Below are 16,449 nucleotides of genomic sequence, written 5' to 3'. Positions count from 1 at the left end.
GCATTATCCTGTCCGGGAGAAGGTTTTAATATCCCTCCTAATATAATGGACCAGCCTCAATAACAATCACACAGCCCAGTTCAGAGCGGAGCTGATTTCTGTCATGCACGGCTCTCTGACCTACCCTCTGAGAAACAACGACATTAGCTAGTAACATCAAATACTGCCGTCCCTCCTGCCCGCGCACACACATGCACTCTGCTGCCAAACTGCTTGCCGATCAAACAAATGCATACAATCACAGGAGTGTTGATGCACTAATAAAATGGAAAACACAGTGTGAAGGCAAGTTCAACAGCACAGGGACTTCGATGAATTATTAATTGTACACTTCCTCCCTGTAACAACTTGACAGGCCATTCTAAACAACACTGAGACTGTGTGTTGGTAACAGCCCCCTCATTACCTAAGAGGTTCTGATTGAGCGCCCTGCCTGCATATTGACTAGGGATGTGTCTCAAATAGCACCCTATTCCCTATATAGTACACTACCTTTTCATCAGGGCCCAGGGTTGCACGCACATTTTGCCATACGTTCAGTGCAGTGGAACAGGCACACACCCTAGCCAGGGGACCTCCAGATGAAGCATTCAGATGCCTTCTAATCAGGTTCTGTATACATCCAACAACAAAGGATATGATGTTCCAGGTGATGCCCAGGGTGCTGTTGATCATAGAGGCCTGGGCGTGAAGCCTCTCCTCCTCCAGTAGTTTGGGGTTGGTGTAGCGCAAGGCCTCCTGGTCTGGCTGGGGCAAAGTGTCAAAGTCAAACTTATCCACCTGGATCGCCATCCTAAAGGGAGGGAGAGAGGAGAGAAAAGGTTAGACACATAGGAGACAGAGACTTGAGTGTTACTGAGCCATCCTACAGGGGCAGAGGAGAGAGCAACGGTTGGACATACAGGAGACAGACCCCAAGCGGCACTGCCACACTCAGAAAAAGCAGTAGCACTTGATTCAACAACATCATAAGTACTACTAAAGTGGTTTTGCTTGCAAATAACTGGTCTCACTTCTCACTTTGTGCTAGAAAGCATTTCAGCAGGCAACGAGTCATTAAAACTCATTTTTCAACCACTCCACAAATTTCTTGTTAACAAACTATAGTTTTGGCAAGTCGGTTAGGACATCTACTTTGTGCATGACACAAGTCATTTTTTCAACAATTGTTTACAGACGGATTATTTCACTCATAATTCATTGTATCACAATTCGAGTGGGTCAGAAGTTTACATACACAAAATTGACTGTGCCTTTAAACAGCTTGGAAAATTCCAGAAAATTATGTCATGGCTTTAGAAGCTTCTGATAGGCTAATTGACATCATTTGAGTCAATTGGAGGTGTACCTTTGGATGTATTTCAAGGCCTACCTTCAAACTCAGTGCCTCTTTGCTTGACATCATGGGGAAAAAATAAAAATACAATTGTAGACCTCATCCTTGGGAGCAATTTCCAAACGCCTGAAGGTACCACGTTCATCTGTACAAACAATAGTATGCAAGTATAAACACCATGGGACCACACAGCCATCATACCACTCAGGAAGGAGACGCGTTCTGTCTCCTAGAGATGAACGTACTTTGGTGCGAAAAGTGCAAATCAATCCCAGAACAGAAGCAAAGGACCTTGTGAAGATGCTGGAGGAAACAGGTACAAAAGTATCTATATCCATAGTAAAACAAGTCCTATATCGACATAACCTGAAAGGCCGATCAGCAAGGAAAAAGCCACTGCTCCAAAACCTCCATAAAAAAGCCAGATTACGGTCTGCAACTGCACATGGGGGACAAAGATCATACTTTTTGGAGAAACGTCCTCTTGTCTGATGAAACAAAAATATAACTGTTTGGCCATAATGACCATCATTATGTTTGGAGGAAAAGGGGGAGGCTTGCAAGCCGAGGAACACCATCCCAACCGTGAAGCACAGGGGTAGCAGCATCATGTTGTTGGGGTGCTTTGCTGCAGCAGGGACTGGTGCAATTCACAATATAGATGGCATCATAAGGAAGAAAATTATGTGGATATATTAAAGCAACATCTCAAGACATCAGTCAGGAAGTTAAAGCTTGGTCGCAAATGGGGGTCTTCCAAATGGACAGTGATCCCAAGCATACTTCCAAAGTTGTCGAAAAATGGCTTAAGGACAACAAAGTCAAGCTATTGGAGTGGACATCACAACGCCTGACCTCAATCCTATAGAAAATGTGTGGGCAGAACTGAAAAGGCGTGTGCGAGCAAGGCGGCCTACAAACCTGACTCAGTTACACCAGCTGTCAGGAGGAATGGGCCAAAATTCACCCAACTTATTGTGGGAAACTTGTGGAAGGCTACCTGAAACATTTGACCCAAGTTAAACAATTTAAAGGCAATGCTACCAATAACTAAGTGAGTATGTAAACTTCTGACCCACTGGGAACGTGATGAAAGTAATAAAAGCTGAAATAAATCACTCTCTACACTATTATTCTGACATTTCACATTCTTAAAATAAAGTGGTGATCTGAACTGACCTAAAACAGGGCATTTTTACTGGGATTAAATGTCAGGAATTGTCAAAAACTGAGTTTAAATGTATTTGGCTGTATGTGTATGTAAACTTCCCACTTCAACTGTATGTCCACATTTCATCAGTGAATGAAACACTGGTGTGCTCTTCTCTGATGCCATCCATCCATCCTGATCCTGCTACTGTTCTCAGTGGCCTGGCAGGAGTCCAGTCTACCAACCAGCCCAGACCACTGATAAATTATGTATCTAGTTAAACCAAACACCCTGAGGCTCCCAGCTTTCCGCTCCACGGTGTGTGTGTGTTCAGGTTCATTTACTAACAGGAGGCAGAGAGAGTTCATGGCCTGAGGTTAAAGCAACAGAGACACATCCAGGATTCAGTTCTGTATGCATCTCAAAAAACCAAACTTCTTACTATTTACTGGGGGCAACATTTCATGCCTTAGGAAGGCAGTGGATGAAGACAACCGGAAAAGGGAGAGAGGAAGAGATGCAGAAAAGAAGAGGTGAAAGTGTCTGCTCACAGGGCCTGCATGGTGTTAAGAGATAGAGAGAGGTGAAAGTGTCTGCTCACAGGGCCTGCATGGTGTTAAGAGATAGAGAGAGGTGAAAGTGTCTGCTCACAGGGCCTGCATGGTGTTAAGAGATAGAGGGAGGTGAAAGTGTCTGCTCACAGGGCCTGCATGGTGTTAAGAGATAGAGGGAGGTGAAAGTGTCTGCTCACAGGGCCTGCATGGTGTTAAGAGATAGAGGTGAAAGTGTCTGCTCACAGGGCCTGCATGGTGTTAAGAGATAGAGAGAGATAGGTGAAAGTGTCTGCTCACAGGGCCTGCATGGTGTTAAGAGAGAGAGAGAGAGAGGTGAAAGTGTATGCTCACAGGGCCTGCATAGTGTTAAGAGATAGAGGGAGGTGAAAGTGTCTGCTCACAGGGCCTGCATGGTATTAAGAGATAGAGGGAGGTGAAAGTGTCTGCTCACAGGGCCTGCATGGTGTTAAGAGATAGAGAGAGGTGAAAGTGTCTGCTCACAGGGCCTGCATGGTGTTAAGAGATAGAGAGAGGTGAAAGTGTCTGCTCACAGGGCCTGCATGGTGTTAAGAGATAGAGGGAGGTGAAAGTGTCTGCTCACAGGGCCTGCATGGTATTAAGAGATAGAGAGAGGTGAAAGTGTCTGCTCACAGGGCCTGCATGGTGTTAAGAGATAGAGGGAGGTGAAAGTGTCTGCTCACAGGGCCTGCATGGTGTTAAGAGATAGAGATAGAGAGGTGAAAGTGTCTGCTCACAGGGCCTGCATGGTGTTAAGAGATACAAAAGGCATCAGATTCACACTCTGTTTCTGCTGTGTTAGCCAATAGCCAAAAAACCCATGCAATCTGCCGTCTTAGCCAATAGCCACTTCCCCTGCTGGCCTGCCATAGCCAATAAGAGCCCACGGACGGAGACGACACAACCTGCCCTGCACTGGGTTGGCCACCTGTGAACCTGACAGAGGAGTGATTCAAGGCTAGCCTGTTCCCAGAGCTCTTTCTGCTGTCGTACATGATACTATCCACTCAGTCACACTGGAGCAGTAGGGAATCCTCTGCTCTGCACGCATACTGGTGTCTATCTAGCAGAATCACATTTCATCTGTCTTGGTTCTTTGTTTTATTTCATTCATTCATCTATCACTTAAACTGCATTATAAAATTGTCGATTTTAAATCAATATTTTAAACCAATATAAAACCTACGAGCATGTTATGTCTGGCCTGTGTGCAGTTAATGGTGATGGATGTGGTAGTTAATGAACAGGCCGTGACAGAGAAATTGATTCCCCCAGCAAAGTGAAAGTGATGACGGTGTCGTGAGGACAACAGTCAGATCACCGTGTCTGAAGCTTCCACCAGCCCACAGCGAAGTTGATAGTCGACTACCGCAGCTCGCGACTGGAACGGGCTGCAACAAACACTCAAACTGGACAGTTTTATCTCCATGTCTTCATTCAAATACTCAATCATGGACCCTCTTACTGACAGTTGTGGCTGCTTTGCGTGATGTATTGTTGTCTCTACCTTCTTGCCCTTTGTGCTGTTGTCTGTAAACAATAATGTTGGAACCATGTTGTTGTGTTGCTGCCTTGCTTTGTTGTCATCTTAGGACTCTCTTTATGTAGTGTTGTCTCTCTTGTTGTGTTTTGTCCTATATTTATGTTATATATTTTTTATTTTATTATAATAATCCCAGCCCCCGTCCCCGCAGGAGGCGGGGGGACTTTTGGTAGGCCGTCATTGTAAATAAGAATTTGACTTGCCTAGTTAAATAAAGGTTCAATAATAAATAAATAAAACATCTCGTTTATTAAGGAAAAAGGTGTCTATTTCCATTTTCTCTACTTGGTACCACAATAGTGGGTCGATATATTGATGTGTGTGTTCATCTGTGGATCTCAGCAAATAGATGCTCAGCTCACTGGTCCCAGAGGAGCTGTGTCTATACATACAGAGAACACCGTGCAGTTCACACAGTCACAACCAACAGACCTCTGTGTGTGTGTGTGTGTGTGTGAGAGAGAGAGAAAGAGAGACCTTTTTTTATAGGGCCCTATAAACAGAAAGAATCCAGACATTAAAACAGAAACAAAAATGTATTGAATTTAACAGGAAATCAACTAAATGTATTGAACTTAACAGGAAATCAACTAAATGTATTGAACTTAATAGAAAATCAACTAAATATATTGAACTTAACAGGAAATCAACTAAATGTATTCAACTTAATAGAAAATGCATTAATTTACCCAAGTTAATCAGAAGACATGAACAAAATGCATCAGTGACATGTTTTCCTGCAACTTTCTGAAATGCCACAGGGATGGCCGGGCGGTGTACGTGTGGTCTACTACAACAGTAACTACAAGGTAGCCTACGCCAAGCTGGCAGAATGATGTCATGACTATTTGCATCAATCCAGTGGACATTTGTTTTCCAATCACATGAGAGCTACAGAAACACCACTAACCAAACAATGGTCTCTGGCTGGTATCCATTCCCTGATGCGGTTTAAGCATCGATATGGACTTAGAACATCAAATGTTTTTCTCAATTTAAAAAAAAGAAGTGCGATTTTGAAAGTGAAAACGTGAAGAAAAAAAAAATCTATGGGGGGGGGGGGGGGGACTGAGAAGAAACAGAATCACCCAAAAAATGAGAGCCCAAGTGTGAGTGTGGCTGCAAGAGTGTGTGCTCTCTGAAAACACACACACTGTCCTCCAAATGATGAATCACCACACACACATTAGAAACACTGTATCAAGCAGCGAGCATCCAGAAGCCAGAGGTGGAAAGGTGAGAAAGGGAACGCTACAGTAGTTTAATGTGTAATACTGTGCTGCATTCTATAGTCTTCAGACAACAGCTCTACAGCTGATGGTACTATACATTAACTGAACAGGAATTAAACAGTGTACCTAATGACAGGGACAAATGTCAGTCTTTAAGCGATGTGTGGATGTCCATCTCTTTGTATTGCTTGGTTTATATGAATGACCGGAGTGTGCACGCACACGCACCCACGCACACACGCACGCACACCACACGCACCGCAAGCACGCACGCACGCACGCACGCACACCACACGCACACACACACCGCACGCGCGCACACACACCACACCGCACGCACACCACACGCACCGCACGCACACACACCACACACACCGCACGCACACCACATGCACCGCACGCACACACACACACCGCACCGCACGCACACTACACGCACGCACGCACACCACATGCACCGCACGCACACACACCACACCACACGCACACACACCGCACGTACGCACGCACACCGCACGCACACACACCACACCACACACCGCACGAACACATACCACACGCACCGCACCACACGCACCGCACGCACACACACCGCACCGCACGCACACACACACACCACACCACACCACACGCACTGCACGCACACCACACGCACACCACACGCACACCGCACGCACACCGCACGCACACCACACGCACCGCACGCAAACCACACGCACCGCACGCACACCACACGCACCGCACGCACACCACACACACCACACGCACCGCACGCACCGCACGCACCGCACGCACCGCACGCACACCACACCACACCCATCAGAGGGAGGGAGGGAGGAAGAGCAATGCAATTATCATTTCACAGGCCTCCGTTACAAAGGACAGCAGAAATGAAATACCAATTAAGAGGTCGGAGCAGACAAACGAGAAGCTTCTGCTTTAAATGCAACACACACACGTACAGTAGGCAGGCACACACACAGTCCACCGGAGGCTGCTGAGGGGGTGATAATGGCTGGAACGGAGCGAATGGAATCCATTAGTGGTGGTGGGTTTATGTCCCTGACTGAAGTCCCATCTTCAAACCAGCACTGCATTCATTTCTTCAGTCACATTGAGCCACCAAATGCCTTGTTCCAACAACGCAAATAGTCTATGGGATTGTTATTTTGTGCATAAACATAGAATAGGTACTGCAATTAGACTACTAACAATTCTTTACATCTCCTCTTTCTCCCTTCACCTCCAGACCATATCACCCTCCTCTTCCTCCCTCCACCTCCAGACCATATCACCCTTCCTTCACCCTCCTCTTCCTCCCTTCACCTCCAGACCATATCACCCTTCCTTCACCCTCTTCCTCCCTTCACCTCCAGACCATATCACCCTCCTCTTCCTCCCTTCACCTCCACACCATATCACCCTTTCTTCACCTCCAGACCATATCACCCTCCTCTTCCTCCCTTCACCTCCACACCATATCACCCTTCCTTCACCTCCAGACCATATCACCCTTCCTTCACCCTCCTCTTCCTCCCTTCACCTCCAGACCATATCACCCTCCTCTTCCTCCCTTCACCTCCAGACCATATCACCCTTCCTTCACCCTCTTCCTCCCTTCACCTCCAGACCATATCACCCTCCTCTTCCTCCCTTCACCTCCAGACCATATCACCCTTCCTTCACCCTCTTCCTCCCTTCACCTCCAGACCATATCACCCTCATCTTCCTCCCTTCACCTCCAGACCATATCACCCTCATCTTCCTCCCTTCACCTCCAGACCATATCACCCTTCCTTCACCCTCTTCCTCCCTTCACCTCCACACCATATCACCCTTCCTTCACCCTCTTCCTCCCTTCACCTCCAGACCATATCACCCTCCTCTTCCTCCCTTCACCTCCACACCATATCACCAAGACCATATCACCCTCCTCTTCCTCCCTTCACCTCCAGACCATATCACCCTCCTCTTCCTCCCTTCACCTCCAGACCATATCACCCTCCTCTTCCTCCCTTCACCTCCAGACCATATCACCCTCCTCTTCCTCCCTTCACCTCCAGACCATATCACCCTCCTCTTCCTCCCTTCACCTCCAGACCATATCACCCTTCCTTCACCCTCCTCTACCTTTCAGAGCATCAATCTGTTCATTCATGTCACCTGGGAGAGAGACCATATGAAACCATGTATATTTTATTCATACAGTAAGATAATTAACATTTGAAAGGGTTTAAGCTTCCTGCTGCCTCCATTCAATGTGAACATCACCCTGCAATACTCATTGCATATGGGGAATGAGGAAATGTGAACACTTACCACTTTAAAAGCAATGGCTTTGCTGTAACTGGGCTAGGGAACGATGCCCAAGGGAATATGTAGTGACACAGGTAGCTAGTTTATGTGTGCAGGCATAAATACAAATGTATATTTATATACTATAAAGACAAGCACAGTTCGAATCCCCGAACCGACAAGGTGAAGAATCTGTCCATGAGCAAGGCACTTAACCCTAATTGTTCCAGTGTCACCGTTGACCATGGCTGAGCCTAGCCGTGACCTCACTCTCCAATGGTGTCTCAGGGGGAGTTGGGATATACAAAAATCCCATTTCCAATTCACACATACGTAAACATTATTATTATTTTAACACACACATATGGGTGGCCTGTAGCGCTCTCTAACAGCCAGACCTACTTTACGGGTGTAATAACATGGTCCTAATGGAGACAGTGCTCGGTGCAATGACCTGTGTTTAAATGATGCGATGCCTGGGACCAACAGCACACGATAACTACATTACATTGTGAGGGAGTCCATTTCAGCCCTGCTCTGAAATGCTGTGAATCATCTGATTGCTGTAAGTGTCGGTTCGTCTGAATATGTCGGGCTTGGAGAAAAACTAACACACACAGAGGAAGGGAGAGAGGGGCACGCACACGCACAGTTGCATTGCGTCACGGGGGTGGGTTAGAAGAAAAGAGACTGACAAAGACAATTCCCCTTTTCACTCACAGATGTATTTCATAATCTGATCATGCAATTGTCTTCTGGTTCTCCCATCTTAGACCTACAAATGTTACCAATTATAATTACACACACATCCATATTTTCCTTTGATTATTCAACCAGCAGAGCAGAACACTTCATCTTAACCTGCACAGGAATCCATTAGAGAGAGTGAGCCAGAGAGAAAGAGGATGGGAATGGGGGACAAAAGAGAGAGCGCCAGAGAGAAAGAGGATGGGAATGGGGTACAAAAGAGAGAGAGAGAGCCAGAGAGAAAGAGGATGGGAATGGGGTACAAAAAGAGAGCGAGCCAGAGAGAAAGAGGATGGGGGACAAAAGAGAGCGAGCCAGAGAGAAAGAGGATGGGGAATGGGGGACAAAAGAGAGCGAGCCAGAGAGAAAGAGGATGGGGAATGGGGGACAAAAGAGAGCGAGCCAGAGAGAAAGAGGATGGGAATGGGGGACAAAAGAGAGCGAGCCAGAGAGAAAGAGGATGGGAATGGGGGACAAAAAAGAGAGCGAGCCAGACAGAAAGAGGATGGGAATGGGGGACAAAAGAGAGCGAGCCAGAGAGAAAGAGGATGGGAATGGGGGACAAAAAAGAGCGAGCCAGAGAGAAAGAGGATGGGAATGGGGGACAAAAGCGAGAGAGCCAGAGAGGATGGGAATGGGGGACAAAAGAGAGCGAGCCAGAGAGAAATAGGATGGGAATGGGGGACAAAAGAGATAGCCAGAGAGAAATAGGATGGGAATGGGGGACAAAAGCGAGAGAGCCAGAGAGGATGGGAATGGGGGACAAAAGAGAGCGAGCCAGAGAGAAATAGGATGGGAATGGGGGACAAAAGAGATAGCCAGAGAGAAATAGGATGGGAATGGGGGACAAAAGAGAGCGAGCCAGAGAGGATGGGAATGGGGGACAAAAGAGAGCGAGCCAGAGGATGGGAATGGGGGACAAAAGAGAGCGAGCCAGAGAGGATGGGAATGGGGGACAAAAGAGAAAGGATGGGAATGGGGGACAAAAGAGAGAGCCAGAGGATGGGAATGGGGGACAAAAGAGAGAGCCAGAGAGGATGGGAATGGGGGACAAAAGAGAGAGAGCCAGAGAGGATGGGAATGGGGGACAAAAGAGAGAGAGCCAGAGAGGATGGGAATGGGGGACAAAAGAGAGAGAGCCAGAGAGGATGGGAATGGGGGACAAAAGAGAGAGAGCCAGAGAGGATGGGAATGGGGGACAAAAGAGAGAGCCAGAGAGGATGGGAATGGGGGAAAAGAGAGCGAGCCAGAGAGAAAGAGGATGGGAATGGGGGACAAAAGAGAGCGAGCCAGAGGGAAAGAGGATGGGGGACAAAAGAGAGAGAGCCAGAGAGAAAGAGGATGGGAATGGGGGACAAAAGAGAGAGCCAGAGAGAAAGAGGATGGGAATGGGGGACAAAAGAGAGAGCCAGAGAGGATGGGAATGGGGGACAAAAGAGAGAGCCAGAGAGGATGGGAATGGGGGACAAAAGAGAGAGCCAGAGAGGATGGGAATGGGGGACAAAAGAGAGCGAGCCAGAGAGGATGGGAATGGGGGACAAAAGAGAGCGAGCCAGAGAGAAAGAGGATGGGAATGGGGGACAAAAGAGAGTGAGCCAGAGAGGATGGGAATGGGGGACAAAAGAGAGCGAGCCAGAGAGAAAGAGGATGGGAATGGGGGATAAAAGAGAGAGCCAGACAGGATGGGAATGGGGGACAAAAGAGAGCGAGCCAGAGAGGATGGGAATGGGGGATGTTACGTTCCCCAGATTATGTGTTGTAGTTTGTGTATCTTCACAGACCATAATCCGTTGGTGTTCTTGAAACAAATGTACAACCAGAACCGCCGCCTTATGCGGTGGGCTCTGATTGTGCAAAGATATAATGTACAGATAGCTTATGTGAAGGGCTCGGCGAATGTGGTTGCTGACGCTCTATCACGGGTTTACTAACTGGGGATACGTTGGCATTTGTTATTGCAAAACTAGATTTGCAATTTTTGTGGTGGGCGTGTTACGTTCCCCAGATTATGTGTTGTAGTTTGTGTATTTACATGTTATGATTTCAGGAAATGGCTTCCTGAAATCCCTCAAGCAGCTGATTGGTCGACTCCAGGGCTAATTGGAGAGCTGACCCCGCCCCCTCGTCAAGACGCAGCTGTCTCCAATTACCCATTCCTTCTGAAGCTATATAAAAGCCAGTGTTCTGTTCAGGAGAGAGATCTTTTTGGAGAGAGATTTTGCTAGAGAGTTTTTGTTAGAGGTAGGGATTGCTGAGATTGATTTTGATAGAGATTGATTTTGCTGGGAGTACATTGCTGGAAAGTGGTATGTTCTGTGAGTTTGTTGCTCAGAAAGAGCTTATTTGATGTCCTTTGTTTCTTAGTTTGTTTGTGAAATAGTTTAATATTCTGTTTCATTTGTTCCCAGGGGGGAAGGGGAAGGCACCTAGGGAGTGCTTAGGCAAGAGGCCCGCGGGCATACATATACCCGTAGCATATTCGCTGTCTAGGCACACTAGGTAAGACCTGGGCGGACCACCCCTTGTATTTTGGTTAGGGCACCAGGTGGTGCTAAATTAGGTAAGTAGTGGGTAGGCAGGTAAGATAGGAGAGGGGGGGGGGCTTTGAGATTTACTTTCTTTGCTTTGGTTCCGTCCAGCCCCTTTTCCCCATATTACCGTGTAAAGGAATAAAGTCCTTGTAAACGGTACCACATTCTGCCTGTTGTCATCCTTACCTACAGTCCATACCTTTTTCGCTTCACGGAGAGTTTAGTTGTAGCAGGGTGTTGCGTTCCCTCTTCATAGAGGCGTGCGTAACAGGGGACAAAAGAGAGCGAGCCAGAGAGAAAGAGGATGGGAATGGGGGAAAAAAGAGAGCGAGCCAGAGAGAAAGAGGATGGGAATGGGGGACAAAAGAGAGCGAGCCAGAGAGAAAGAGGATGGGAATGGGGGAAAAAAGAGAGCGAGCCAGAGAGAAAGAGGATGGGAATGGGGGAAAAAAGAGAGCGAGCCAGAGAGAAAGAGGATGGGAATGGGGGACAAAAGAGAGCGAGCCAGAGAGAAAGAGGATGGGAATGGGGGACAAAAGAGAGCGAGCCAGAGAGAAATAGGATGGGAATGGGGGACAAAAGAGAGCGAGCCAGAGAGAAATAGGATGGGAATGGGGGACAAAAGAGAGAGAGAGCCAGAGACAAAGAGGATGGGGGACAAAAGAGAGCGAGCCAGAGAGAAATAGGATGGGGGACAAAAGAGAGCGAGCCAGAAAGAAATAGGATGGGAATGGGGGACAAAAGAGTGCGAGCCAGAGACAAAGAGGATGGGAATGGGGGACAAAAGAGAGCGAGCCAGAAAGAAATAGGATGGGAATGGGGGACAAAATAGAGAGAGCCAGAGAGAAAGAGGATGGGAATGGGGGACAAAAGAGAGAGAGCCAGAGAGAAAGAGGATGGGAATGGGGGACAAAAGAGAGAGAGCCAGAGAGAAAGAGGATGGGAATGGGGGACAAAAGAGAGCGAGCAGCAGCAAGAGAAGATAAGTGTTTCTATCAAAGTGTTTCTGCTGCCGCTTTAACAGTCAGTGACTGCACTGGGGTAAGGCTGAGAGGAAAATAGAAAAATCAGCAGTGTGTGTGTGTGTGTGACTGAGCGTGTGTGTGCGACTGAGCGAGTGTGTGCTACAGTGTGTGTGTGTGCGACAGTGTGTGTGTGTGCGACTGAGCCCAGGGTTCTATTTTTAGCTCACATGCTTGAGCTCATGTGCTGACAGTGAGGCGGCGGTACGGAGGCGGGCGGTGTGGAGGCGGGCGAGAGCAAGACGCTATTTTTAGACTGCATGCGGCTGACTCCCCGTAACCCCCGGTTACCAGCAGCCTCAGGGCCGACTCCATCTCCATCAATACCGGCCCTGCTGTATCACGTGCACCTCCATCAGACGGGCAGCTGTAGAAACAGATCTATACGAACAATTACAGTATGGATATACAGCATGGACATGCTAATGAATTGATCAGCATGCCATCTAAATTCAGTCAACGCAGAGTTTGCAGACAGGACATTCTAGAGCGCGGGGTTTCTCTCTACGTAGACAAACACTGTTGGATGTGGAGATGTTACACTTCATTAGTGAAGTATCTAGTAGGTTGCTATATCTCATGATAAAACATCTGTTTGGGTTTCAACTAGAGGAGATTATAGCTGTAAATGAATTGGATTAGAGGAAAACACAGGATGTTGCCTGGCCTGAGGGTTTCAACTGTTTACAAGTTTCAGAAGACAAAGCAAATAGAATACTATGATTCTGAATGTGCACTACACATTTCTCAACTTACTTACATTTTGATGCTGTCACACACCATACACACAAATACACACACACGAATAACACACACACATACAAATACACACACACACACAAATACACACACACACAAATACACACACACACACATACACACACACACACACACACACACACACACACACACACACACACCCAAATACACACACACACAAATACACACACACACACAAATAACACACACCGAAATACACACACACACACACACACACAAATAACACACACCCAAATACACACACCCAAATACACACACACAAATAACACACACCCACACACACACAAACACACACACAAACACACACACAAACCCAAATACACACCCAAATACACACACACACCCAAATACACACACACACCCAAATACACACACCCAAATACACACACAAATAACACACACCCACACACACAAATACACACACCCACACACACACCCAAATACACACACACACCCAAATACACACACACACCCAAATACACACACACACACACACACACACACACACACAAATAACACACACACCGAAATACACACACACACACAAATAACACACACACCGAAATACACACACACACACACACACCGAAATACACACACACACACACACACACACACACACACACACACACACACACACACACACAAATAACACACACCCAAATACACACACACACACACACACACACCCAAATACACACACACACCCAAATACACACACAAATTACACACACCCACACACACAGGTGAGCAGGGATCTTGACGGTCCCACACCTAAAACCACTCCTTGTCCACATGGGGGCTAGTTCGGGAGGGTGGGAGCCTCTATAAAAAATACCATTACATTTCCATAATGAATGTGTCCCCAGATGGAGCCATTTTCCAAAAGGAAGGAAGGAGAGGGGAAAAACATTTATCCTCACAGCATCACCGAGGCCTTTTCCCCCTGGATGTGAAGTGAATCTTCCTCAGTAGGAAGTGAACCTCAGAACATTCAGGTCTCATCTCTGTCGCAGAGGAAGCGCCAAAAGCCTGCACGCACGCACACACAAACCACGGCCCCCATCTCCTCAGCAGACAGATATTACAGAGCATCGTAAGGAAATGGTCGAATAATATTCTCTGCCTTCTTGTAAGACACACAGGAGATTGGATAAGTGGTCACCATGGAAACCATATGGGTGTGACACACGTATTGGTGCCGATAGGCATGTGTAAACAGAAAGAGGTCTGACTGAGTGTGTGTGGGTAAAGTGAGAAACGCTGCAGTCACCACTTGCTGGGGTGCCAGAGGAGGTCTCTTTCTCGCTCTCTCTACGCTGTGTCACACATGCGGACACCCCCTGACCAAAGCCCTCTAGGAGACACAGCTGAAGAGGGGTGGGGTTGCCTGAGAGAGGTGTGTCGACCAGAAGCCGCCACTGGATCAACTGGATGATCCAGGACACATCCAGGCTGCCATGCCACGTGTCTGACTAAAGATAGTCACAGTACGCAGATGCTGGCAAAACGATCATGTCTTTAATGAAAAAAGGCCAAAACATAGGCTGATAATAATACAATTGCAAACGAGCCTAGTGTCTTTTAAACAACCTCACCAGCCAGTAGCTGGGGAAAGATTCATTTCAGACTGCTGTGCAATGGGCTGTTGTTTCAAAGTTCTCTATCACCCATGTCTGGATACAGCAGATCAAAATGGGCAGCCACCACCACCAGAGAGCTGGAAGACCAAAACCTCAGCAGAAACCTGTGAATCAAACAGAGGCTTCAGGCCACGCAGGAAATGCCAGCAGCCTGCAGCCTGTACGGAGCAGAGGAACTTAAAGGATATTACGGGGACGATGACAAGGCTGGGTTGAAAAGGAAGGCTTCATCACCACACAAGGAGATGCTCCCGTCATGGATGTTCACCCTGAGCTTTCGTTCACACAGAACAGACCGACAAACAGAGATATAAAAAGAGGACATCCCTCAGGGATTCTCTCTGTCTGCAAGTCCGAGCTTAAACTGATACACTTCAGGCACTTAAAATAGCACACGCACAAAAATACACTCGCACACACACACAAGGAAGTCAATGTAGAGAACAACAACCATGGCTGTTGGCTCTGGTCCATTTGTCTTCGAGTTTCCTAGGGCTTAGGGAACACGTATCTCACAGTAGTTTGTTTGGAAGCTGACAGATATACACCCAGTGGTCAGTTTATTAGGTACACTCCCTTGTTCACGAAAATGATTTACACCCACAGACAGTGAGTCACCACAGCACCGTGGCTTGCTATATAAAGCAGGCAGACAGGCATCCAGTTACTGTTTGATTGAACATTAGAATGGGCAGAACAAGTGACCTGGGCAACTTGAAGCATGGTATGATCGTCGGTGCCAGGCGCACCAGTTCCAGTATCTCAGAAATGACTGGCCCCCTGGGCTTTTGAAGCACGACAATGTCTAGGGTTTACTGAGAATGATGTGGTAAACAAAAACATCCAGTCAGCGGCAGTCCTGTGGGCGAAAACAGCTCGTTGATGAGAGAGATCGAGTGGAGAATAGCAAGCTAACAGGCGGGCCACAAACAGGCAAATAACGGCGCAGTACAACAGTGGTGTGCAGAACAGCATCTCGGAACGCACAACTCGTCGATTTATTGCAGCAGACGACCACACCGGGTTCCACTCCTATCAGCTAAAAACAAGAAGAAGCTGCTCCAGCGACCACGCAATCACCAACACTGAGGAGTGGAAAAACATTGCCTGGTCCAACCAATCCCAGTTACTGTTGCGTCATGCTGATGGCATTGCGTTGCGTCACGCTGATGGCGTTGCGTTGCGTCACGCTGAGTCACTGTTGCGTCACGCTGAGTCACTGTTGCGTCACGCTGAGTCACTGTTGCGTCACGCTGAGTCACTGTTGCGTCACGCTGAGTCACTGTTGCGTCACGCTGAGTCACTGTTGCGTCACGCTGAGTCACTGTTGCGTCACGCTGAGTCACTGTTGCGTCACGCTGAGTCACTGTTGCGTCACGCTGAGTCACTGTTGCGTCACGCTGAGTCCGGATTTGGAGTAAGCAGCATGAGTCCATGGGCCCCATCCTGCCTGGTGTCAACAGTACATGCTGGTAGCGGTGGTGTAATGGTATGGAGAATGTTTTCCTGACACACGTTAGGTCCCTTGATACCAATTGAGCAAGAATTTCCAGAAGAATTCTGTCTGTTCTGGTACTCGGTTCTAGATTGGTGTAATA

At 47.5% G+C, this 16,449-nt stretch overlaps 1 protein-coding gene across 3 annotated transcripts in view; it reads right to left on the bottom strand.

Annotated features, from left to right (window-relative positions):
* The window catches only part of trappc9 (trafficking protein particle complex subunit 9), a 304,671-nt gene that overhangs the window by 125,955 nt on the left and 162,267 nt on the right, over positions 1 to 16,449 (bottom strand). For all 3 annotated transcript variants that reach the window (XM_031793479.1, XM_031793478.1, XM_031793480.1), the window contains one exon: positions 640 to 793. In XM_031793479.1, the coding sequence (XP_031649339.1) occupies positions 640 to 793 (154 nt within the window). The remainder of the gene's footprint in view (positions 1 to 639; positions 794 to 16,449) is intronic.

This window comes from Oncorhynchus kisutch, linkage group LG17, assembly GCF_002021735.2.
Source record: "Oncorhynchus kisutch isolate 150728-3 linkage group LG17, Okis_V2, whole genome shotgun sequence".
In the NCBI taxonomy this organism is placed as follows: domain Eukaryota; kingdom Metazoa; phylum Chordata; class Actinopteri; order Salmoniformes; family Salmonidae; genus Oncorhynchus; species Oncorhynchus kisutch.
The sequence above is the reverse complement of the archived record's forward strand: the minus strand, read 5'-3'. Positions and strand labels throughout refer to the sequence as shown.